General features: G+C 41.4%; 1 protein-coding gene across 1 annotated transcript in view; it reads left to right on the top strand.

Annotated features, from left to right (window-relative positions):
* Positions 1–24,539, top strand: part of akap9 (A kinase (PRKA) anchor protein 9) — a 79,931-nt gene that overhangs the window by 47,433 nt on the left and 7,959 nt on the right. The window contains exons 22-41 of the mRNA XM_084738599.1: positions 3,055–3,217; positions 5,828–5,922; positions 6,191–6,308; positions 7,365–7,403; positions 8,322–8,554; positions 10,839–10,958; positions 15,476–15,652; positions 16,180–16,284; positions 17,186–17,338; positions 17,943–18,029; positions 18,512–19,558; positions 20,142–20,279; positions 20,368–20,412; positions 20,497–20,637; positions 21,371–21,415; positions 21,776–22,615; positions 23,101–23,158; positions 23,663–23,784; positions 24,008–24,196; positions 24,303–24,470. Of these exons, the coding sequence (XP_084594725.1) occupies positions 3,055–3,217; positions 5,828–5,922; positions 6,191–6,308; positions 7,365–7,403; positions 8,322–8,554; positions 10,839–10,958; positions 15,476–15,652; positions 16,180–16,284; positions 17,186–17,338; positions 17,943–18,029; positions 18,512–19,558; positions 20,142–20,279; positions 20,368–20,412; positions 20,497–20,637; positions 21,371–21,415; positions 21,776–22,615; positions 23,101–23,158; positions 23,663–23,784; positions 24,008–24,196; positions 24,303–24,470 (4,083 nt within the window). The remainder of the gene's footprint in view (positions 1–3,054; positions 3,218–5,827; positions 5,923–6,190; positions 6,309–7,364; positions 7,404–8,321; positions 8,555–10,838; positions 10,959–15,475; positions 15,653–16,179; positions 16,285–17,185; positions 17,339–17,942; positions 18,030–18,511; positions 19,559–20,141; positions 20,280–20,367; positions 20,413–20,496; positions 20,638–21,370; positions 21,416–21,775; positions 22,616–23,100; positions 23,159–23,662; positions 23,785–24,007; positions 24,197–24,302; positions 24,471–24,539) is intronic.

Below are 24,539 nucleotides of genomic sequence, written 5' to 3'. Positions count from 1 at the left end.
TTGTTAATGAATCTCCAGAGAGAGAGAGAGAGAGCAGAGAGAGAGAGAGGAGAGCAAGCCGGAGCAGATGCGGGGGTGTGAGCTTCACCGAGCGGCATGATATAGTTTAAACTGAGGAAAGAAGGTCAGAGAGCGGATCAGAGATCTTCAAAGAGGACAGCAGAGGGAGGAAATGCTGGTTGTTGTGTTTACGGACGTCCTGTGGTCATGTTCTGGAATGAACTTCAAGCTGCCGGACCAAGATGTGCCTTCCACCTGCCGCCGAGGATGACACTTTTCGGAAACGTTGCCGGATGATTTTTCTCTCTCAGTATTTACCTGAAACTTGTTCTACCTCCGCCAGGCAGAATGTGATTGAGATGACGTGAATGTCACCCCCTCCGAATGTTGTTTACTCTTCTTGTGTGTGCGGCAAACGCATAGAAACTGTTGCTTGGAGCTTTCCACAACTCACTGCTTCATTCCCCCCTGGACTTAATTCTCATTTGCGGTGGCGAGGCTCAGCCCGACGGATCATGGCAAATGGGAACCTCTTTTGATGAGACCAGGAACGGAACTCCGACATAACAGACCGAGGCTGCAAGTTCCTTTGCCATGGATTCCTACCGCTCGTACTGGAACTCGAGCATGCAGAGCACAACGTGGGTGGAGGGGGAGGACCAGGATGTGTACGAGGTGGAATCTCGGGTACCCCTGCCCCGACCTTTCCCGCTGTGCAGCACCTTGAACGAGAAAAACGCAGTGGTGGTGCAGACCCAGATCTCACACGTCAATCACAGGACTAACGGTCACCTCCTTAAGGTGATCTCCAAAATCTCCCTGCCCACTCCTCCTTATACAGTAAGTTTACACCTGGTAACCCACACTGTGCCGGACAGTTTCTAAATTATACAGAGATTGAGTTTGTGTTATTGTAAACAGTCATATGCTTTGGTTAGAGAGAACTGTGCTGCTGATTAATATTTCACAGCTTGTTCTATGCAGCTCAGGTCTGTACATGCAGATGTCATGTAATTTAAATGTCATTCCACGTAGGAGCACACAGCAGCTCTGTCTGTGCTGCCTTTGAAACAGCAGGTGTAAGATTATATGACTTCTATGTGGCAGGGTCACGTTACCACTTCCTGGTTGCCATAATGTTACAATGAGACCTTTGCTCGGGGGAGATATGGAAATATGTGGAAAGTAACTGTGGGATGAATGTGAGCGTGTTAACAGATTATTGCATTATGATGATTTCATAGCTGTGCCACACGGAAAATGTGCCAACTGTCACCTGAACCGGAAGGTCATGACACAAATGTGATATGATTATCGCAGTTCATGTTACATCAGCGCATAGTTTCATTTTATTATCGACTTTTGAACTTCTGTTGAAGTTACATGTACAGACACTGTGAAATGTGCTGCCAAACCATGTGTAATAGTGTTATATTTTGAAAATGACAACAAAATGCTTTTCAAAGTAAGTTGAAACTAACTTATAATGCATAATAACAATACTTAATTTATTAATTGGCTTTCCAGCTGCAAATCTGGTATGAAATTAGTGCTAAAAGTTTGTTTTTAATATAAATTTGTGACTTAATTAACTAATATTCAAGTTCTTTTCTTGTAAATTTGTGATATTTTTCTCAGAAATCTGCCACACTAACCTCAAAGGATATCTGAAGTTTTTTTTTTCTTGTAAAATTTTACGACTTTCTTTTCAGAATCTTACCCCTGTTCCTTGGCTTTGTATTTTTAACTTATTTTACCTACAACAACCCCAATACACTGTCATAAATATATATTCAGTAGACAAAATCAGTTTAGAAAATGGGCTGGAAGACATGATTAAAATAAATGAAATAAAACAAACAAACAAATAAATAAATATCTGGATTCAGCATGTAGCATGTTATAGGTACTACACATTGAAAACATGAATTTGTGTCACAATAATGTGACCAGTTGAATACTGTTCAGCTGAAATCAATAAGCAATAGAAGGAAATTTTGGCCCACTTTTTTCCAAACTTGCCAAAGAGGGAAGGTTCCTCTTCCATCCTCTCATGTCTTTTGGACAGTTTCCAGTAGAACAGGCAGCTGTATACCTCAATATCACCTGTTGTGATATTGAGGTTTTTAAAAACTCTAAAGAGGTGATCTAGAATTAATCATTAAAGACTGGCCTAAATCAAAGCATAAAATTTTACCTCTTAGTGTTTAAAGCAGAAATTCTGGGTCCTACACAGGGTTCAACATTAACCAAGGCCCTGTGGTGCGTGACTACAAAAACATTCTCTGTGGCCACCAAATTTTCCATGTAGGTAGACCGCTGTGGTCACCAAGTGTGAGGTTTCATCAACACAGCGTTGCATTTCCACAGACAAGCCATGTCCTTCACATTTTTTTAGTTAAACGTTCTGTGAAAACAGTGAACAGTGATGTTTGCCGGTTTGCTACAGATCTGTCAGGGCTACTTAAGTAGTAGTAGTGAAGAAGAACTACTCAAACTGCTACCGCAATCCTTACAGAAGATCCAGAAATGCAAGAGGTGGGCTGTGAAAACATGAACGGCAACAAAAATGTAGGAGTTTAGGTGGCTAGAATGACATATATAAGGATGTAATGTACTATGGTGTGTGCCACCAGTTTTCACAACTAGCAGAGAAGTTGAACTCATTTTACGTCTGAAACATTACATCACAATTCATGGGGAAAGTGGACAACACAACTGTCACAGCTAAGGAAGGCTGTGTTAAGTTGGGTTGAATAGGTTTTTCTGTGTTCTTTTTTACTGAAGTTTACATTTTGGCCATCAAAAATGTGCTTTATCTCTACCCTGCCTCCTAAATGACCACAAAAATTATACAGCTGTTTTCACCGGCTGAGCAGTTCTCCTCATGACGAGTAATCTGATCTTCATGTGTAAAATCAGCGGAGTGCTCCTTCAAGGCAGAACAATTCATACTGAACGTCTCTTCTTTTAAGCTTTTTTGATGCAAACACCGGTCTTCCTTCCTAACCCTTCTGCCTGTTTGACACCTTCTCTTTCCTCTTCCTCCCTCAGCTTGAACATGCCCGGATGACCCAGACGGAGCTGATGCGGGAGTCTTTCCGCCACAACCAGGAGATGAACGAGCTGCTGCAGAAGCAGGAGGAGCTGCAGGAGAGGCTGACGGAGGAGGCCCGCGCACGCGAGCAGCTGGCTCTGGAGCTCCACCGCGCTGAGGGTGAGTTCTTCCGAATAACTCTGCTTTTTATTGATCGATTCTTAGGAATCATGGTCTGCATGAAGTAAATGATTGAGTTTATCTGGCGTTTACTACATTACATTTAATTTGATTTAAATGTGGGCCAGTTTTAAAGTTTTATTTGCAGCTTCTAGCTTCAGTGCAGCATCTTCATAGGAAGAAATGAATGAAGTAGTAGCTGTTTCTCTGTGGACTCTAATTATGACGTGATAATGTGTGTCAGAATGATTACAGAAAACAGAGAGCATAAGGCACTGGAGTGAAAATGCATGTGTGCATGTGTCTGGGGGAGGGGGGTGTTACAAGGAGTGATGGGATCAGCTGTTTGAAAAAGGAGAGTAAAGGAGAGTGGGACCATCTGTGGTGAGAAAGCGACAAATGGTAATTTCTGTCTGTCAGCCTGTCTCTGATTTGTGTTTGACAACTAAATTACGTGGATTTGTGTCAGGAGGTGAAGGTACTTGTGTGAGAACAAGTTAAAATCTATTAATCCTGATTCATCAGGAAGTCAGGGGCTTATTTTTTGGCAACAGTTTCAGTGCTGTGACAGATCTTGTCGGGGCGACGGCAAACTCGACGTCCCATCCATGTCAGAGACAGCTGGCTCTCGAGGGTCAACTGTTGCGACCACATCCACTCTGTCACACAACAAACCCAGTCGACTGGGCTGATTTTAGGTCACAGTTTGGCAAATGTGCTGTACAACAGTCACGTCTTTGTTTCTGGCTCTTTGTACACGCTGATAGTTGGTGAGTTTATAGCTTTTTGTAATCATATATGGTCTTTTACTTGAGATGCATCCTGTTATAATGTTTGTTTTCTGGATTCCTGTGCAAATATTTGAGGTCATAAAGAGTCTTATACGATAGACCTTTAAAGAGGGAGATCATGTGGCTGGTTGTAGGGCTGCAACTAACAGCTACTTTCATTATTGATTAATCTGCTGATTAGTCTTTAGAGAAATCATTTACTGTATTAAGGATTATGACAAACTGGCATGTGCAGCCCACAGTGATGTTTTTAATTAGCTTGTTTTTGCTTGAGCAACTGTGCAAAAGCAAGAGTTTTTTTTCTGGTTAAACAAAAGCAGCAAAACCTCACATTTTAGAAGCAGAAATTTTTGTATGAGTTGTTGAGTTTTAGAGATGTCTGTCTTCACTCAGATGGCACTTGGTTTGTGATGCTCAATGCGCCGGAAAATACATGTGGAGAATCTGAACAGTAATGTCTCTGTAGTTTGGTAGAAAGACAGTAATTTCTGGAGTGCATTTTTTGAATTTGCGTCTGGTTGAATGTAAACAGCAGCTACAAGAATGTGATGATAATATGGTCAACATCTTAACATAAAAAGTTCAACATCTCAGAAACATTGTTCATCAGCTTTGAGTGCCAAAGGATCATCAGTGTAAACACAGAGTCCGGCTCCCCTTGTCCCGCTGGAGTTTTTCACCATATGATCATGTGGCATGCGTTCTTCATTAGCTTTTAGGGTGTGTTTAATATCGGCTAAGCCTGTGTCTCGTGGACATCTACTTGTGCAAATGTCAGAGATGTCAAAGAGAAATAATTCTCCTCCTATTGTTTGAATGATCCACGCAGGTAAAAGCTCAGGGTGCGGCCTTTTCAAACTGGTTTTGAATGAACCCAAGAGACAGGCTCAACCTGGAAACAAAGATCCTCTTCACTGATTGATGGAACGTATTATATGTCAGTGGAATCTCAAAACAGGATGAAAAGTCTGCTTTTGTTAAGCTTTAACAAGGGAAGGGGGCTAAGTTGGACAATATAAAGACCTGGATTTATTGTATTGGAGGCTAAATGTGATTATAGATTCCCAGCAGAGCTCTGTGTGTTGTTTTAGCCAGTAATCGTGTGCATCTGATAGCTGTGTATCGTGGAGGGATCCCTCCTTAGGCAAACTTTGCACACAGCTTTGGCTCCTGCTCAGATGTCTGTAATGACATGTTATCTCCTGACAGCACAGGTGACATTTACCTTCTGCCTCCGTCTCATTTTTAAATGACACACATGAGCTACAAACAAGAACCATATCAGAAAATATTCACATTTTATCTCGGATCTGATCTCATTCCAGCTACAGTCAATGAAGAAATGGTTTCTCACCAGTCTGTTGGTGTGTGCATAGTTACCTCCTGCTCTGTAGCTATGGACTGAATGCCATCCTGGTGCTTCATGCTTGCTGACCTGTGACAGAGCAGTACAGTAATGATGGAGCATTTCATTGTGTTGTTTACAGCTCAGTCCTGTACTTCACGTCAAGCAAAATGGGTCAGACATGCTCACTTGTGTTCGCCTCTACATTTGTATGCATGTTTGTGTGCATGTTTTTGTAAGCTGTTGTGTTGTCGGTAACCTTGGATTTTGTATCCGGCTGTTAAGTGCTCGTTTATCTGGATCGCTGCCGAGTGTGTGTGTGTATGTGAGACTGAGGCTAGACTCAAGTAATTCCACTTAAATTCTTCTGATGAGCAATTCCAAGAATGGGAGGGTAAGAAAAACACAAAGACTGAGTGAGAATTTCTCTTTCAGCGCTCTTTATAACTGTCCTCTTGTCTCGTCCATTTTCAGGTCTGATTGATGGCTACACGGGTGAACGGGCTGCGCTGGACGAGCAGTTGCGTCAGAAGGAAGAGCTCCAGCTGAGCCTCGAGCAAGAGCTGCAGGTGAGGCATTCCAGCTGCAGAGAGGAAGACAAATAATTACCTTTACGTGAGACATCACATCTTGGTACCAACTGAGGTCCCAGACCAGATTTATCCTCCTTGTCAAGAGGAGGCTTCTTTCTTATTGTCAACAAATCCTGTTAAAAGACATAAACCAACAATAAATTGATCCTATTAACAAGTATGGTCTGTGCAATCAAAATCAAATGTATCTTATATATTAATAAGGAATGTTATATTTATAAGTGAGCATCATTTCTCCGTGCAGGTGACAGGTAGCCGGCTGCACGAGTTGGAGCAGGAGAGGCTTCAGATGCAGGAGGAGCGCGAGCTGCTGTCACGGCAACAAGACGCCATGAGGGAGAACGCCGGGCCCCGCGAGCTTCGTATGTATCCCAGAATCCCCTCACCAAGGATGTACTCAGATTTTTTTAATGGCTTACTGACAGGAAGTTATCATCCTCACAGTTTAAAGGAAACCTTTATTGCATTCTTGACCTTGTAGTTATCATATCACCATCTTCTTTTATCAACTGGCAGTTTGTTTGGTATGGTTGTATTAAAAGAAGGTCACTCACCTAAACCATAATTTGCTCCTTGAATTACACAGGACAGGTAGATTTGGTGTGAATTATTAACCCAGAGACCGTGTCAGCTGCGTGTCATATGCCAGCTGTTATCACTGTATATTTACAGTATACAATACCGAGGTCTGCGTCTATTCAGGTTTCCAGGAAAGGGCCACAGCTCTGATTTAAAGGTGCACAAGTCTCGTATTGATTTCTTTTGTAGTCTTGTTTTGCTGTGGCCTAATGAAAATGACATCAAAAATGTATGAGCTGTAATTGGGCTGCATAACCAGCAGCAGTAATTGAGAACAAGGGTCAAAAAGTCAATAAAATGTTTATTTTTAGAAGTTTTTTTCAGTTTAACAATGCTAAGGCAACGTCTTATCTACATTTTTTTAAACACTCACTACCGCTACGTGTGCCACAAGTCAGAGTCCTGCATTCAGCCAGTTTTGCGACCCCGCACACAAAGCTGGGTACCAGAACTGAACCTGTTAATATAAGTCCTGTTACTCCACCTGAGACTAAACCTGAGACTAAGTGCTGCAGAAACACAAAAACTGTATCAGATAATTTTGCATTATAACCCCTGTAATATCAAAAAGGTATCCCATGAGTTCATTCTCTGTTACACTGGTGAGTATTCTGTATCCAAGGGTGTAAATCAAATGGGCTTTTTCAGAAACCTTTTCCTTTCACAGCATCCTTTCTACAGCCTTGACCTTCTGCTGTGAAACCGACAGAAAAGCACTGCTGATCTACCTTCACCTTTCTCTCTTCTCTCTCTTATTTTTCCTGTTCATGACAAAAACAAACAAAAAAAAAACCCACAAGAGCATGTTTACATTCCTGTGCTTTCTTATTCTCCTGTAGGCCTAGTTGAAGCTGCAATGGTTGCAGCACCTGAAGCAGGTGTGTCCACTTTGAGCATGGCTCAGTCATATCTACTATATGTTCTTCTTATGATTGTCCACTGTTAGCTGAGTGACGGTGTATCTCTAACCCTAACCTGGCAACTCACCAACACAGCTTGGAGCTTGCTTGCTATGGGCTCATGAACTCACTAAGTTCAATCACTAACCTTTTGCTTCAGCTTTTCATTTTGACTGATTTTTGTCCTGGTTCGTCATTTTTAATGTCTTGGAGTCGGTGTTAGCACTCATTTTAGCATGATGAAATGAAAGTAACGTTCAGACACTTACATGTAGCCATTATTTCCTAATTGTCAATCATCTGCACTCTGAATTAATGCATCTTTTTTAATCGTTATATATATATATAAGCTTATTTTAGATGTCTTGAGTGCTTTGAGTGAGATGGTTGGCCGTTGAGGAAGTCCCTTTCCCCTGCCTGTTAAAGCTTATTGGGCATGGATATTGCACTGTCCGGGCTGTCCACATGTCTGTTCTGTCATTTGCACTCTCTCACCTTGTTACTTTTGCACTAATCCTGCGGGGTTTGATCCTGGGTGAACCGGTGTGGGTTGTTCACTGGTGGCAATGGAAGACGGGGCGTCATGATGGGGAATCATGTTCAGTAACCGGGTATTTTGTCGGGATGTTGACCGAGATGTCGGAAGAATCTGAAGTTAGCCAGATATAGCTGTGAAAGTGAACACCACACATGGAATTGCAATCTTTGAAATGTGACCAAAAGCAAAATCTGCATTAAATCTGATCACACGGCTCACAGACTTCAGATTCTTCTGCAGTTTCATCTCAGTGTCAACTGAAATCAAACCTGAATGAATGATTTACTCATGCTGTCCACCTTGAGTTTGACAGGCAGCGATGCCTAAACTCTCCTCCTCCCCTCCACTGTACTCTGTAGACCTGCTGGAGGAGACGGAGAAGCTGATGAAAGAGAAGGTGGAGGTGCAGCGTCAGGCGGAGAAGGAGAACGCTGACCTCCTGAAGCAGGTGAAGCTGCTGGAGGCGGAGCTGGAGGAGCAGGTCAACAGGGTGATCGAGCTGGAGCACGCTCAGAGGACGGAGAGCGGAGACCTCCAGCAGCAGATCCAAGCTCTGGAGAAACAGCTGGAGAAGAACAGGAAGTTCCTTGACGTAAGTGACAAAAAAATCAGGGTAAAATATGCCTTTATTGATATATTAATGAATTCACATAAATAGAGAAAGTATTTTAAAAAAAATAGAGATAAATAAACCAAAAATAAGAACAGAGGTAAGAATAAAAACTAGCTAACAGCATATATGATTATTTAAGTAGCACATTACACCAGATAAATATATGATTAAGTAAGTTGCTGCTTTCATGGTCTGTAATTACATTAAAGTAAATTTCTTTTGGTTTTAGACTGTTGGTTGGACAAAAAAATGCAATTGGCTGGAGAAATGTATTTACATTTTCAAATCAAGATTAATCAAGAAGATAATCTGCATATTAATTGTTAATAACTTGGTAATTGTCTGTCATGAGTTTACTGAGTCATAGTGTCATGTAACAAAAGAAAACAGCTCATTACAATATGTATAGGTAAGAATGATGAGCGTTTCTTCTGACTGGATATTTTGTGGCAGTAACTTTAATGTTTTTCCAACACCTTTATGTCAGAGCTGAAAGGTTAGTTTGCATTTTTGCAAATGTAATCACCCATATCGGTTTTTGACAGTTGACAGAGAGACTTATTTGAATGTTGGCTCATGAAGGCTCACTGTTATTAAGTTAGGGCAGGAATAACAGCTACAAATTCTAATTATATAGGTTCAGGCTCAAGCTAGCCAACCTATACAGCTAACAGACGCCATATTTGGCTCATCGTCTTATGAGTTGTGTTCTCAACTCATAATTGGGCCGCTTGGCCAAAAGTTGACATGCAATCGTCTAGATGTTTGAGTTGGTAACAGACAAATACGAAGGAAGCACACTTTGTGTTCATGTAATTTTCTAAATTAAATTATTCGTCCAATCCTTTTTCACAGACGCTGACGTAAAATAGAAATCCTGATTTCATTTCTGTTTCTGTTTGTCAGCTAATCGTGCAACGTGTTTGTCTGTTTAGTTTGTGATTAATTACTGAAGCATGAAAAACTAACTAATGAGATTAATGTGATCCTGTTAATATTTTCTGTAATCGTATAAATCTGATGTTCTCATGGAAGTAAACACTTGTTTTGACATAAATCGAGACTCAGTGGATCAATGGATCCTCACTCTCTTTAGAAATGCTGCTGGAACTTCCTTCACGTACTTACATCCATGTGATGTTTGCCCTAATGTTTTCTTACTGGAGTAAACAAAGACAGCTGGGGCTGCAATGATTAATCGATTATTAATCGACTATTAGACTATTTGACTGACTGATAAATGGTTGCTTTGATCGCTAATCGCTGTGAGTCATTTTTTAAGAAAAAGTGTCTAAATTCTCTGATTCAGTTTCTCAAATATGAATATTTTCTGGTTTCTTTTGTCCCTTATGACATTAAACATAATCTCTTCGGGTTGTAAACAAAACAGTAAAATCAAGGACATCACTTTAGGCTTTGGGAAACACTGATTAACATTTTTCACCATTTTCTTACATTTTATAGCCCAAACAACTAATAGATTCATGAAGAAAATGACTGACAGATTAATTGATAATGAAAATAATCATTGGTTGCAGCCCTAAAGACAACAGCAGCTCTACATGTCAGTTCTTACCTCATCAGGTGGTGAAGCAAATGAGTACAACCAGCAAATAATACAAACTTTATACATAAATAATTAAACACTAGCCACTAGTCTTTGCATAAGTGCTCCGTTTTTAGTTGTTGCAGTCTGCAGAAAGACAGGTTTTAATAATAGTTAAACTCAATAAATGATTCTTTGAAATTTCCTTTAATAATGATAATAATCCAATAATACATTTTATTTGTATAGCACCTTTTAAAATGTAGTTGCAAATTGTTCACAACAATAGATAAAATAAAAGCATTATAGAGAGAACAAGTAAGAATAAATTACAATAACAATTGAATGGATTAAAAGACGCATGCAGCAAGGTATTAATAGTAGGTTATTTTAAAAATGTGACGCAGCTCTGGTTTCAGTGGCCCAGTTAACCCTGATTTTCATTGCAGTTCTTTGGATCTCTAAAAGGAACCCACCAGATGATCTCAGGCTCATAAGGAATTAAATAGGCATTGATATACTCAAGTCAATTAAAACCTTAAAATCCATTCTAAACTGCACAGGTAGTCATTGTAATATAACTAAAATGATGTCTTTGCCACTAAGGGAAGCCTGTACTGATGTCAGTACATGCCCACTTTGTTAATCTGATCCAGTATTTTCATATGCCTTTATTTACTCGTCTCACGCTCATCCTGTCTTCATCTCGGTGTCCAGGAACAAGCTGTGGACCGGGAACACGAGAGAGATTTCTTCCAGCAGGAGATCCAGAAACTGGAGCAACAGCTGAAGAATCCACAGAAGCAGCAGACCGGCACCGAGCAAAGAAACCAAGAGGTAACAGGAGAAAGCTCAGTTCTCTGCCAGAGGACGTGGCTTGAAAAAGAGATGCTTATTTTTCTGAACGTAACACTGTTGCGGCTGTGAACACTGAGCTGAGAGTCACACAGCAGAACAATAGAGCTGCTAGAGTTACCTGTGCTGCCTCGAAAATGATACCAAATAGTGGGAGTGTTACGCAGAATGTTTGCCTTTGTGGTCCTTAGAAAGTTGTGTAATAGTGGGTTTTATTTGCATGATCACAAAGTACACAGTACAGAATGAGGTTTGGTAATTTTAATCCCTACTGTGGTGTGGCGTCATGACTGGTTTTACTTCCTCAGTGCTAACTTTTGTCAGTTTACAGGCTGAATTCAAATGTTGTTGCTTTAAGTTTCACTCATCGATAGTTTTTATTAGCAGTGGATCAAATGATAATGTGTGACGTGAAAGCTGTTGCCTGTAGTGACAAACCCACAGTGAATTATCACCAGTCTGCGGTTCCCCGCAGCTCTACAGAGTGTTTTAGTGATTCAGCTTTTTGTTTTGGTTTTTGCAGCTCACTTGCCTCACTCTCACTGCTCTCATCATCCAACTAGTTTTTGAACACACTGGAGCCTTTTAGCAGCTAAAGAGCCAAATATGTCCAATTTAAACGCATGCTAATGTCGCTCTGTATCCGCTGGATGTGTAAATAGGCTGTAACTGTTCAGGTTGTAATTTCTAGGTCATCATAATTGCAGGTGTGTGCACCTGGTGGCCAAAATAATTTATTTTCATTCATTTTTTTTTTTTTGCTTTGATTTTTACATTACAGAAACATTACACCTGCAGCATGAAATGACTGACAAAACTTAATCTTTATTGTCTATTGTTGTTTATCATTTATAGCAGATGTTTTCAGACAGGGGGTCTGCAGGGGGGCTCGAAACAGTTTCAGGGGAGACTCCGTGAACAGAAAGGAAATATATAACATCAGTTATTACATTAGTTATTAAAAGCAGATCACATAGAATAGACTAAATGTGTGATGTGTGACAGTACTGGGGATTTTATTCCAGTTTTTTCCTGCTTTTCCAGAGTCAGAATCTAATAAATGCCTTTGGAGAAACCTTTTTAATGTATTTGATGCAGTCTGAAGTTATGTAGAACAGTAATATTAGGTTATCTTAGCTCAATTGTTGAATATCTGTGACATGACACCTCAGCAGAGCTCAATTAATTGCTTAGTTGCCAACTATTAAATTAATCAGCAGCTATTTTGATAATTAGTTGATTTTTTTTTCGTTTTTAAGAAAAAAAATGTCCACATTCTCTAATTTTAGCTTCATAAATGCTCCTCTATGACAGTAAACTGAATATGTTTGTGTTGTGGACAAAACAAGATATTTGAAGACGTCATCTAGAACTTTAAGAAGCAGTGATCAACATTTTTCACTATTTTCTGACATTTTATGGACCAAACAGCTAATCGATTAATTAAGAAGATGATCATCAGGTTAATTGATAATGAAAATAATCCGTAGCTGCAGGCCTTTGTCAGAGGGGAGGTCCACAGTCTCCGACTCTGAAAACCCCTGATTTAAAAGATCGGTTGCTGTACGGTTGCTAGTCTTCCCTGTAATCATTTGATTGCTGCAGCCATTGAGTCAGTTTGTTATAACTTCCAGCATTTAGTCGTGTCCCGACTGAACTTTGATGGCCACATTTTCCCAATTTAATCTCATTGTACACAGGAAATATTGAGGAGTATTTGACAGTCAATCAGTAGTTAAAAGTTTTAACCTGCCCTTTAAAGCCATCATAGTCAGCTGTAAATAGCAGAAAGGCATTTCTCTTTGTGCATCAGTGTCATTACTGTTTGGCTTCTCTGGAAATTACGTCAGTAACTGTCATTTTTCATCCAATCACAAACTAGCCTCCAGTTCACTCCAGGCAAGGAGAAATATGATTTTGAACAAGACTGTTGCAGCACATTTGAAGCGCTAATTATGTCCTCAAACTAAACGTTTATTGTAAAGACATTAAACAGTTAAATTTGCTGGTTTATGGGCCCTCAGTCCATTTCACTTGCCCAATTGGAAACATCATTTGACAAGATAAGATAAGTCAGTTATGCCACCAGGGGAAGTTTTAATGCTCAGTGGTATCATGTTGTTCTCTGTAGTTTCCTTGCTGTCTTTGTAACTGCTGTGTCAGCAGTTTGCCTCTGCTGCATGTTAGTCTCTGACCTGTCTGAACAAAGATCGTGGTACTCCCCCTAAATTGTTTCCCCCTAAATAAGACAAGACTTGATTAATATAATTTGTAATTTCAGGTTTGATTTATGCTATACTGTAGTTGGCTATTACATCTGTGGTTTCTGCTTTTTTTTTTTACCCCAAAGATAACCTTTACAATTTGTGTCATTTCCAGACTCCTGCCGCATTTTTATCACTAAGTGCTTTTTCTTCCCCCCTCTTGCCCTTGAACTCTCCACCCTCTGATCCTTTATGCCTCTGCCTTCTCTCTCCCGTGGCTAATACAGGTGGATGGAGTAATCTTTAAGGTATTGCTTCTAGCTACGTGTAGACTCAAGTCTCCCCCAGAGAGCATTTAGTGCATTTTAGTGATCCCGCCCATCCCTGTAGTGATTAATGGCCTGTCGTCCGTCTCTCTCCTGTTTGATCCCTCTCTGCTGTGTGTCTTCATTTGGAAGCGACTGACCTGAAAACATCGTCATTTCTCACTCTGCTCCTTCCTCTTGTCTCTTCCTTTAATGTCCCAGTATAAAACTCAACAGCAAAACTGTGAAGTACATGACGGGCGCCGTCAGTACACAGAGAACAGATGCTAAGCAGTGTACTGCTGTGGATGGGGTCAGCAGCAAGATGTATTTTAGCCACTTAAACTGATATAGATTTTTAGCCTTGCCTTTTTTAAGTGTACGTTATATTTATAGTATTTTCACTGCTTTACTTTGCCATCAGAGAGCCTTTTCTGACAGTTTGTGTTATTGTGTAACTTGGGCGAGTCTGAACTTACCTTTAAAAACACCAAACTCACACAATAACACAAACAAAGTAACAGATCGAGGCAGCTGTAGACCAACAAGTCCTGTGTTCTGCAAAGTAAAATGACTGATTTTGCCAATAGAGTCAGTTTGTGTGAGAGGGAGAGACATCGTACTGTACAATGGTGGTTTTTCATCCGAAATACTGTCAGACACCAAGGTAAAGCAGTGAAAATATTCTAAATATAGGGTACACTTAAACTGATAATGATTTTTAGGTGGTTAAAATATGTTTTGCTTATAAAACTAACCATTTAACACTGGTTATTTGCTACATTAGCAATGTTTTGGAGGTAAATGAAAAATGACTCTATCCAAGTTTTATCGGAATACAAAGCAGGAAATTTGATGAAAAAAACAACTAAAGTTGAGTATAATTCCACCCATAAATTAACCACAGTGGACACTGTGGTAAAGTAAAGCTTGCAGAAATCTAAATAGACCATTCAGTGCAGAAGAACTCTCATGAAGAGTCCATCCTACACTGGAGTCACATTCATATTTAATGAAGTGAGGGGGTGTATTTCATCTGCCTTACTACAGTGTCAGCATACAGTCAGACAGTCTTTTATGAAGCAACTAGAGCCCGACTGATATACGGTATGTTTTGGCCCAGTATTGGCCCGATATGGGCCTATCACAGATATATTGGTTTTGGTGTACATGTTTACCAATATGCACTGATATGAAAACTGTTTTACAGAACATGTAATGCAGAAAATGATGTTTGGAGTGATTTAGATTTCACACAATGGGGAACTCTGACTAATATCAAACAGTACTGATGTTTATTTAACTCTTTATGTTATTCATATTTGTTCTTTTCTACAAGTCGTTGCCATATACATATGTTAAATTATTTAATATATACACTAAATATATAATATTCTTTAATAAAGTTATTTGTTTAAGAAAAACAGCCCTCTGACTACCTTTGCATCGTCATATTGATGATCCACATAGAAAAGGTTTGTTTTACTTCCAGCTCAAAAAGCCACTATATTGGCCATCACAGTTGTAAATGAATTCTCTTATCAGTCCGGCTCTAGAAGCATAATTTTCTTGTTTGATCAAGCAGTGGGATCTCTTCTTCATCTTGATAAAAAAACATTTCTTTCCCAGTTCTGAGATAATCCTAAACAAACCTCCCGCCTGTGGACTCCTCTTCCTCCCCTTCATTGATCTGCTGATGTTTTCCCTCGTCTCACAGATGGATCAGTCACCTGCCAGCGGTCCTCCTGGTTAATGTACTGCTCTGTGGTTTGCGTCCCCCTGAATGAAATCTCTCTCTCTCCCTACTCTGTCCCTGCACCTCTTCTTCTCGCTCTCGGCCCCCTCCTTTCTCAGGTGGATCAGCTGACCTCCCAGCTAGCTGCACATGTACCAGCTATGCTGTAGCGAGTGGTGTCTGAGAGAGAGTGTCTCATTAACGATCCCCCCCCTCGCTCTGTTTCTCTCCTCTCTCTCACTCACTCACTACCAGGTGGAGCAGCTGACCTCCCAGCTGAAGGAGAAGGCGGATTGGTGCAGTGAGCTGCTGCTCAGCTCAGAGCAGCTGCGTCGTGAGTTGGGAGAGCGCGACGAAGAGATTGACAAGCTGGAGAGCCGCATCCGCGAGCTGGAGCAGGCCCTGCTGGCCAGCGCTGAGTCCCTGGAGAAGGTGAGGAAGGGGAGCAGCAGCAGCAGGAGGAGGAGGGGGAGGGAGGAGGAGGGGAGATGAAGGATGTGCAGGAGCGGCGAGAGAGAATAAGCAGTCTGAACAATACTGTAGCTGTGCAGCATGGCAGTGGGTGTGTGTGAGAGGATGTAGATGAGGTGACAGCTAGAGGAGGAGCGGGAGGAGGAGGGCTGGGACGCGCAGAGAGGGAGAACAATGTGTGGGTGGGTCTTCTTCAGCAGCCCCGGCAGTTCGCTGCTGGTGATGACACTGAGCTATGGCTAGCAACTGTCAAGATTGCCCCCCAGTGTCGGTGGAGGGCTGTGGTGAGTGAACAAAAAGAGCAGTGGAGGAAACGCTCGGATGACAGTTCCAGCTTCATGAATAAGGATACAACATGGACAGCGTGCATCCTTGAAAATGTTTTTGAACACAAGAGTTAGCTCCTTCGTGACTCTCTGTGCATTTTGTAAATAACTGCTGCGCTGAATAGTTTCTTTCTTATGTGTTGTTGTGTGTGTTTGTCGCAGGTTGAACAAAAGAAGCAGCATGCATCCATCACAGAGGCGAAACACTCCACACTGGAGTCTCAGTTACAGACGGAGAGAGAAGCTCTGGAGCGCAAAGAGAAAGAGGTACCGTGCTGCTCAGTTTCTGCTTTGATTAAAAACAGTACAGCACGCTGACTCTGAACCACATATTTATTTAAATGGTGGATATTTTAACCTGACGATCCACTCGGGAATGAAATGGTGTCCATTTAAAGGAGCAATATGTAACAATTGCCCGTCCAAAAATGAGTCCTGCCATCCAAATAGGGAGTTGAAGCCTAGTTAATATGCCATCTACGATTGAAGGGGGTTGCTTCCCCCACCTCCTCCTCCTATGATTTGAGGAAGCTCAGGCAGGCTGCAGGAACACTGCAGGAACACTGCAGGACGTGAGACATCATAAATTGACAATAACAAGCAATGAGAAGTCCTCGACTGTAAGTTGAACAACTGTTTATAACAGTCAGTTGTCTGTCAGCGTGAAGTTAAACTTGTTATCCTGAAAACAAAAGTAGCCGTAGTTCAGTGACTGTCTGTCTTACTGCCTGAAAAAAATTCCATTAACATATTGGTCGGTTTAACTGTTAGAAACATGTGAGAGAAAAAAATTTCAAACGAGGACACTGCGGCTGTAATTTTGTTGTCAGAAGTTTTTCAACTTATTATTTTTTTCTCACATTTATTCATTTAGGTACAAACAATTTACGAGTGGTCCAACCCTGTCAGATGAAGAGTCAGATGCAGTTACTCTGCTAATGTTTATTATTTGGTTATCCAAACCAATGTAGAAATGAATATGCTTCTTCATCCTACAGAGAAGAGCAATTAGTATTGTCGTGTCTTTTGATACGATGAGCTGTATTTTCTGTTGAATTACAGAAATAGTGAAAATTTAATTGCTAACAAGTAGATCAGAGAAAATCTATGAGCTGCACATTCAACACAGTCTCGTGGAGTCTTGTCATGTTTACCTTTTTCGCCTCAGATCTGTAACCTGGAGGAGCAGCTGGAGCAGTTCAGGGAGGAGCTGGAGAACAAGAGCGAGGAGGTGCAGCAGCTTCACATGCAGCTGGAGATCCAGAGGAAGGAGATCAGCAGCCAGCAGGAATACCTAGAAACCCGGGACAGCATGCTCCAGGTAAACAGCCGTCCCGCTGCAAGAACTTTTCATGTACTTTTACCTGAGATTGTGAGGATTGACGCCTGCCACATATTGTTTAAAAATATTTTGCTTTACACTTATAATCTCAGCTCTTTTATGATAAATCTGTTTTTACTAATTAAAAACTATTGCACTAAATAACTAAAGATAAGCTGCTGGTAAGTTTAAAACAGTTGACTGATGTGTTATGTGTGACATTGCCAGATCAGTTTGTACTTTAACTGCAAAAGTACAATGAAAACTGCTCTCATTAGTTGTAATAGAAACTTTTCCTCATGCTTATACCACTCTTATGTTCATATATATTTCTGCTCACTAACTGCAGAAAGACTTTGGTTCAGATTATCTTTTTTTTTTTTTCAATGAGATATTTGCTCTGTTGCTAATTTTAGTTTGCACGTTTTTAGGCTTTTTTTGCACATTATTCTGCCATTGAAGACTCACTGCCACTGTCGGAAACACTTTCCTCTTTGACGCAGTCAGTGTACTTTCAGCAGTCCGCCACAAGGTTGACTCTGACTGGGCTTTCGCGTGACGTGTTCATTAATAGCCATCACATTATAATCTCTGACTTTTGAAGGTGATGGAGGAGAAGGACAGGGAAATAGCACTTCTTAATGAACAGATCACTAAGCTCCAACACATGGAAACAGCCTCTGATAACAAGGTAACACAATATGCATATACGAAATAGAACAAAAAGTCTATTTCGAATACGCATAGCTCCGTGGTAGTGCATCACTGTGTGTGTTTTCTGGTTTCATTAAGCCTTTTTTTTGTTGACTCCATTTTCTTGGTGTTTTTTGTTGTTATTTTTATTTTTTGGCTGTTTTTCATTGGGTTGTTTTTGCTTGTATTGTCTCGGTAAGTAGCTCCACAGCACCATCATCTGTTGTGAGGTGATCATTTGCTCATGCGAGGTGGCTTATTAAACCTCTGAGTCTCTGAAAAGTTTTTAAAATCGGGTTTTGATTTGATTCAACCGTCTTAAATACAAATGTCAATAAAAGCTGTTTTATCTTGGGCCCAAAGAATCTTTCTAAGCACAGCAGGGACTCAGAGGTTTATCCAAAAAGAGGGATATCTTTTTGTCCCCCCCTTAAATCTGATATTTTTATATTTTAATAATGTCTGTATGTTTCTCAATAGGAGATTGATGGCAGGGACGAGCTAATTAAAGACCTGGAGTCTCAGGTGGAGTGCCTGCGCAGCGAACAAGAGCGCCTGAAGAGGAATAACGAGGAGGAGCTTGACCAACTGAATGCAGTCATAGACAAACTTCAGCAGGAACTGGCCAATATCGAGCAGAAACAGACTACAGAGGAGGACGAGGACACCAAGGCTGAGCCGGAGATCACCGTGTCGGGGCCGAGCAAAGAGGAGTACGACGAGGTGAAGCAGAGAATGGACCTGGCCACCAAAGAGCTCGACACGCTCAGAACAGAGCACAGTAAGCTGCTGGAGACGTATCTGCGCTTGAAAGAGAGCGCAGAAGCTTTAGCTGAAACAGAAAAACAGGAGAGCTCAGAGGCCGAACTGGAAGAAGCTCTCAGAGAGAAAACTGCAGGCCTCGTGGTCATGCAGGCGCAGGTACAAGCTTTAGAGCAGAGTGCGACATCCAGAGTGGAAGAGCTGGACCTCCGTATCCGGGAGCTTGAGGACGTGGTTGATGAAAAGGACCGCGAGATAAACCGCTGCCGCCTCCTCGTGGAGCAAACACAAAGCCACGCAGATGGTCTCCAGCAGAAGGTCTCTAATCTGGAGAAGAATCTGAGGGAGAAAGTGGCGGCGGTGCTTGTCAGCCAGGCCACGCTTGAGGCCTTCCAGCAGCAGCAGCAGTCGCAAGGATCCAAAGAAAACCAGGAGCAGCAGAGACACGCTGAGCCAAACGTGAAGCCAAGCGTGGAGTCGCACGTCCACGACTTTGGCGACTTTGGTATTCCCCAGATGGACTTCAGTGGAATCAGCGATCAAGCGAGACAAGTTCCAACGGGGAAGGTGGTCCATCTGACTCAGAGGCTTCGGGAGCTGGAGGTGGGACTCAGCGGGATGCAGAAGGACCAGGAGCTCCAGAAGCAGCTGCTCTCCAGCTCTGAGGAGGAGGTGCTGGAGTATGAGAGGAGGCTGTCTGTGCTCATGGATCTGCTCAGTCAGATGAAGGCCAGGACACACGACAGGACATCACTGACTGAGGGGGTAAGATAGAGCCGCACAGTACCAGAACTTAAAACTTCAGTACAATACTAATATAAAAAAACAATAACCAGATACCTGTTTAAATACCACAGCAAAAAGAAAAGTCCAGTCCAACACTGTCTGGTTTTGCTGCAGGACAATAAAACATTAGATCTTTTTTTAATATAACTTTGGTACTTGCGATACTATAATTAATGGATACTGTATTGTTATACATATTTGGTGAAAAGCAACTGATACTATTGTGGCAGTGTTTCATTTTGTGCTGTTAACAACCCAGACCACCAGATAGCAGTGTTGGTCTTCACTGTTCTGATTGCACTGATAAATGATAAACTCTTTTAGCTCAGATTTAATGAATATGGAAATATTCTTTATACTATGATGGTTTTCCTAAAAGTAGATTTAAAAAAATTAGAGAGACTTTATATTAACTAATGTTTTTTTTTTTGTTTTTTTTTTTTTAACTTTCTCTGGTTAGTCAGTGAAAAACCAGTGAAGTTATGGAAATTAAATGAACTCTCAGTACTTTGTAATGATGCACAGTTCTGATAAGTTTGAATCTGTGTGACTTTTACATCAGGCCTCCTCTTCTGATGAGCAGCCGGCTGTGTCGGAGGTTCTTCAGGAGCTGCGGGAGGTCAGAGATGAGGCCTCGGCCACCAAAGAGCAGCTGGAGAGCTACAAGGAGAGCTGCAGCCGACTGCAGGAGGAGCTCCGAGTATGTGACTGCCTCTTAGTGTTCATACTTCTCATTAGAGTGTTTCTAATGTTTGGTGAGACTAACGAACATGTACTTTTCTTTCTAGCAAAAAACGGATGCAATAGAGAGACTGCAGGACGAGCTTAAAAAGGCAGGAACAAAAATTTGATCCTACAGTAGTTTCTATTTTCTACAAAGTATTTCCATGTCTAATATTTAAAATTTGTCACTTTAGGTGTCATCCGAAGGCAGTGAGGAGGCCAAGGTGTCTAAGCTTCAAGACGAGTTAATGGATGCTCTAAATGAGGGAGCTGCCACCAAAGAGGAGCTGAACAGCTGCAAGGAGAGCTTGGAGAAGCTACAGGAGCTGCTGCAGGTACAAACTAGAGCCAGTTAGACGTTTAAAATTTCTACAGTCACGTCCTGTCATGTGTGCCGAGTTCAGTGAAATTCATCTGTGGAAACCATCCTTTTTCTCCCAAAACTTTGTCATTATAAACTCATTTTAAAATGATTCTTTTCATGTGGGCAGGTTTGAGCTCATGTAACTGATATTTAAAGGACTAGTTCGAGTTTTTGGGGAAATTTGCTATTTTGATATTTACTGTTTAAGTGAGAGTTAGATGAGGAGATCGATACTGCTCTCTTTTCCATACGATAAATATGTAGCTGAGCTAGCAGCCAGGTAGCTTAGCTTAGCATGAAGGGAACAGCTAGTCTGGCTCTGAAAAAAGTTAACAAAATTCACATATCATCTGCTCTAAAGCTCAATAATTAACACATTATATCCAAACCACAAATGCAAATCGAAATTTTTACATTTATTTTTAATTAGTAAACGTTTTTGATTCAGATTTTGTTACTTTCAGACGGAGCTTAGCTGTCTCCCCTCTTTTGACAATCAGAATTTTTGTTCTTTTTCTTCTTCTCCTTCTCCTCCTCACTTTCCGCTAGTAAGAAAATAAGCACATTTCACAAAATGTCGAACTATTCCTTTATGTATATCAGCTCGTTTCATCTTTTGTTAAACTAATATTACATTAATATTACTTCACCTACGTGTAAGTGTTTATATATATTCATTTTAATCACATATTGTGTTTTTAAAGGAGCGGGAGATGACCATTGCTCACCTTAAAGCAGAACTTTTCCAAGTAAGTAAAAACTTCACTTTTTTAATATGTTGTTAAATAAATTCAAAATATTTAAGGCTTTACAAATGTCTGTTGTTTTGTCTGCTTCACTATTTTTCAGTCCACGTAATGTTGCAAATGAATTACACTCAGAATACAAGTGTAGGTGAAGAGAGAATCTGTAACTGTGCAAAAATGTATAAAAAGTGCACTTAGGATGTAGTGAAAAGGAAACTAGATAAACTGATCAGAGCAATATTATCAATGAATTGATATTTCTCTAAAACTGATAAGATTGTTTCTTATCATGAAAACATCATATTCTATGATGATACCTGACTGTATGTACAGTACGTGACCACCTGTTTAATCACCCTCCAGGTACAAGCAGAAGAAGAAAGAGCCAACATGGCGGAGCTTCTCCAGGAGGTCAAAAACGAAGCGGCTTCCACCAAAGAAGAACTCGTCAGCTTCAGGCAGCGTAATGAGAAACTTGAGGAGGACCTCCAAGTCCGTGAAGTTTCCATTTCTAAACTCAAAGCGGAGCTCCAGGAGGTAAAACAGAACGTGGACACCACCAAAGAAGAACTCAACAGCTACAGGCAGCACAATGAGAAACTGCAGGAGGAGCTGCAGGTCCGTGAGCTCTCCATTTCTAAGCTGAAAGAGGAGCTCCAGGAGGTACGAACGGCCTTGATGAAGACAGCAGATTCTGGTCCTCCGTCACCGTCACCTTCGCCTTCCCCCTCTCCGTCTCCTCAGCCTCTCTCCTCTGCTTCTTCCTCCTCCACCACCCAGCCTAAAAGGAAAGGAAGCAAACAGCTGGCAGGCAAGGGAAGCAGTGCCAAAGACAAACCATCTCTCTCCAGAAAAAACTCTGCACCTTCCAGCCAGTCCTCCAGCAAGTCTCACAGCTCCCGGCTGAACAGCGGCTCTGAGCAGCAACACGTGGCCGTGACGCACTCGTTCACGCAGACCGAACCCCTCCAAATGTCCGACCTCGGCCCGGAAAGAAAGTCTCCAACCAAAGACGAGGTGGAGGAGGTGATCGGAGAGTTCCAGGAGAAGATTGTACAGATGCAGGAGCTGCACGCAGCCGAGATCCTGGACATGGAGGCCCGGCATATTTCAGAGAGCGAGAGCCTTCGTAGGGACGCACAGGCTCTGGAGGACGAGTGTAAGGCGCTTAAGGTCGTCATTGACAAGCTGCGCTCCACAGAGGTGAGACCAGGAGACAATAACTGTCCTGAACGTCCTGGTTCCTGAGTAGTAGTAGTAGTAGTAGTAGTCCAACCATGCCTCTCTGAGAGATATGACATACAATATCATTATTATTATTATTATTATTATTGATTAAGAAGGAAAATGCAAAAGTAAGAAGATTAAAAACCCAAAAATATTCAATGTACAATAAAAGAAAACAGAGAGAAGTAGTAAATTCACATATTTCAGAAGCTGAGACCAGTAAACATTTGGCTCTTTAACTTGATATGTGACGTAATCAATCAATATCAAGCAATTATTGCAATTGTTTCCAATTAATTTTCTGTCACATGACTTATTGATCAATTGTTTCTGCTGTATCAGCGTTTTCATGAAATGTACAGTGGCTCAATGTTTCAGAAGCGTTACATATTGAAGATGTGGATTATTTGTGTTGTTTTTACAGTAAAAGAATAATCTGAATGATGTTTAATCTTTTCTAGGCCCCTTCGTCAAGACAAGACCGTCCTACATCACAGTTCAAAGATGGCTACACGAGTGGTAAGACGCAACACTTTGATGCAGCACAGTCACACTCAACTACTCCTCTATTTAATCACTGTTTCTGACAATGATTAAATGTTTTTTTCTCCAGATTCTTTGTGTGTTTGTCAGCAATTTGCAGAAATAACCTGAGTCGTGAGAGCGTAGTGTGCTCAGCTATTCTTGTTTCTGCCTCAGTGTGATTCTGCTGTTACTTTATATGGCAGTAGAGCTGAGGTTTTTGGTTTTTACTCTACACGTAGCACTTTCCAAAGCTTAAAATAGTTTTTCACGGCAGCCAGTGTTTAATGTAACACATTTTATTTAACACTGGTAATCGTTATCATGCTGTAAAGCTGCTTCATTGCCATGAGAAAGCAGGAGAAACACTGATCCTTCAGTTTGAATTAACTTCTCACATTGACCAAGACCCATTTCCACATACATACGAGTGTCTGTATTGTAACAAACAAACCTGAACCTGTTCTTTAGGTACATACCATTACTTTTGTCCTCTTGCAGACAGCAGCTCAGACTACAGCCAGCGGACTGGATTTGACCTCCCGAGCTTGCAGCAGGAGTTCAGGACGACTCCAGAGGGCGCCAGGAGAGAGACTGATGATCCGCTGCCTGACCGGATCAAGGTACAACCTTAACTTATTGTAAAAGCTCAGCAATATAGATCATACTGAAATATGATATGAGACTGGGATTTTTAATTATTATACTAAAGAAAATGTTTATGCATGATAATACAGTATTTTCTTGGTCTTAAATTAGTTTTAAAGGTAATTGACTGTTTTAGCTGAGGTATTACAGAAAGACAGTAAACTCTATGACATTTCTGTGTGCCGTTTGTCTGTTTAGACGTTGCTGCGTGAGGTGCACCAGGAGGGCATGCAGGTGCTCTCTCTGTCAGAGCTCCCTCTGTCTGAAGGCGAGCCGAGCGGCCAGTTCAACCTCCAAGGCTGGGTGAAGGAAAGAGACGCCTTACTGGCAACCGTGGAGTCTCTCAAAGGCCTCATCAGCCAGATGCAGACGCACAGAGAAACGCAGGTAGAGGAATGAGGAACAGTCTTCACAGAACACTACTAGCAATGGTTTAAATGTCATTTTTTCACTGTATGTGTGTCTTTATCTGTGTGTCTGTGACTCGCTGCAGACGTCAGGCGGTGTGGACTGGCGTGCGGAGCTGCTGGATGCAGTGCGACAGGTGTTCATGAGGGAGCGCAGTGTGCTGAAGAGCGCCCTCTATAGCCAGTTAGACCTGCTGGACACCAGCGATGCCATCATCCACCTCAATCAGCTGGAGCGCCGACTGGCTGAACAGGTTGGAAATAACACCTGAATCTGTAACCTGGAACTGAATTTCTCCTCAGTGTTCACTGTTGTACATATA

The sequence above is a fragment of the Lutjanus erythropterus genome, chromosome 16, assembly GCF_056507025.1.
Source record: "Lutjanus erythropterus isolate fLutEry1 chromosome 16, fLutEry1.hap2, whole genome shotgun sequence".
Classification (NCBI taxonomy): Eukaryota; Metazoa; Chordata; class Actinopteri; order Lutjaniformes; family Lutjanidae; genus Lutjanus; species Lutjanus erythropterus.
Note: the sequence above shows the minus strand (reverse complement) of the source record. Positions and strands in the feature narration are given on the sequence as shown.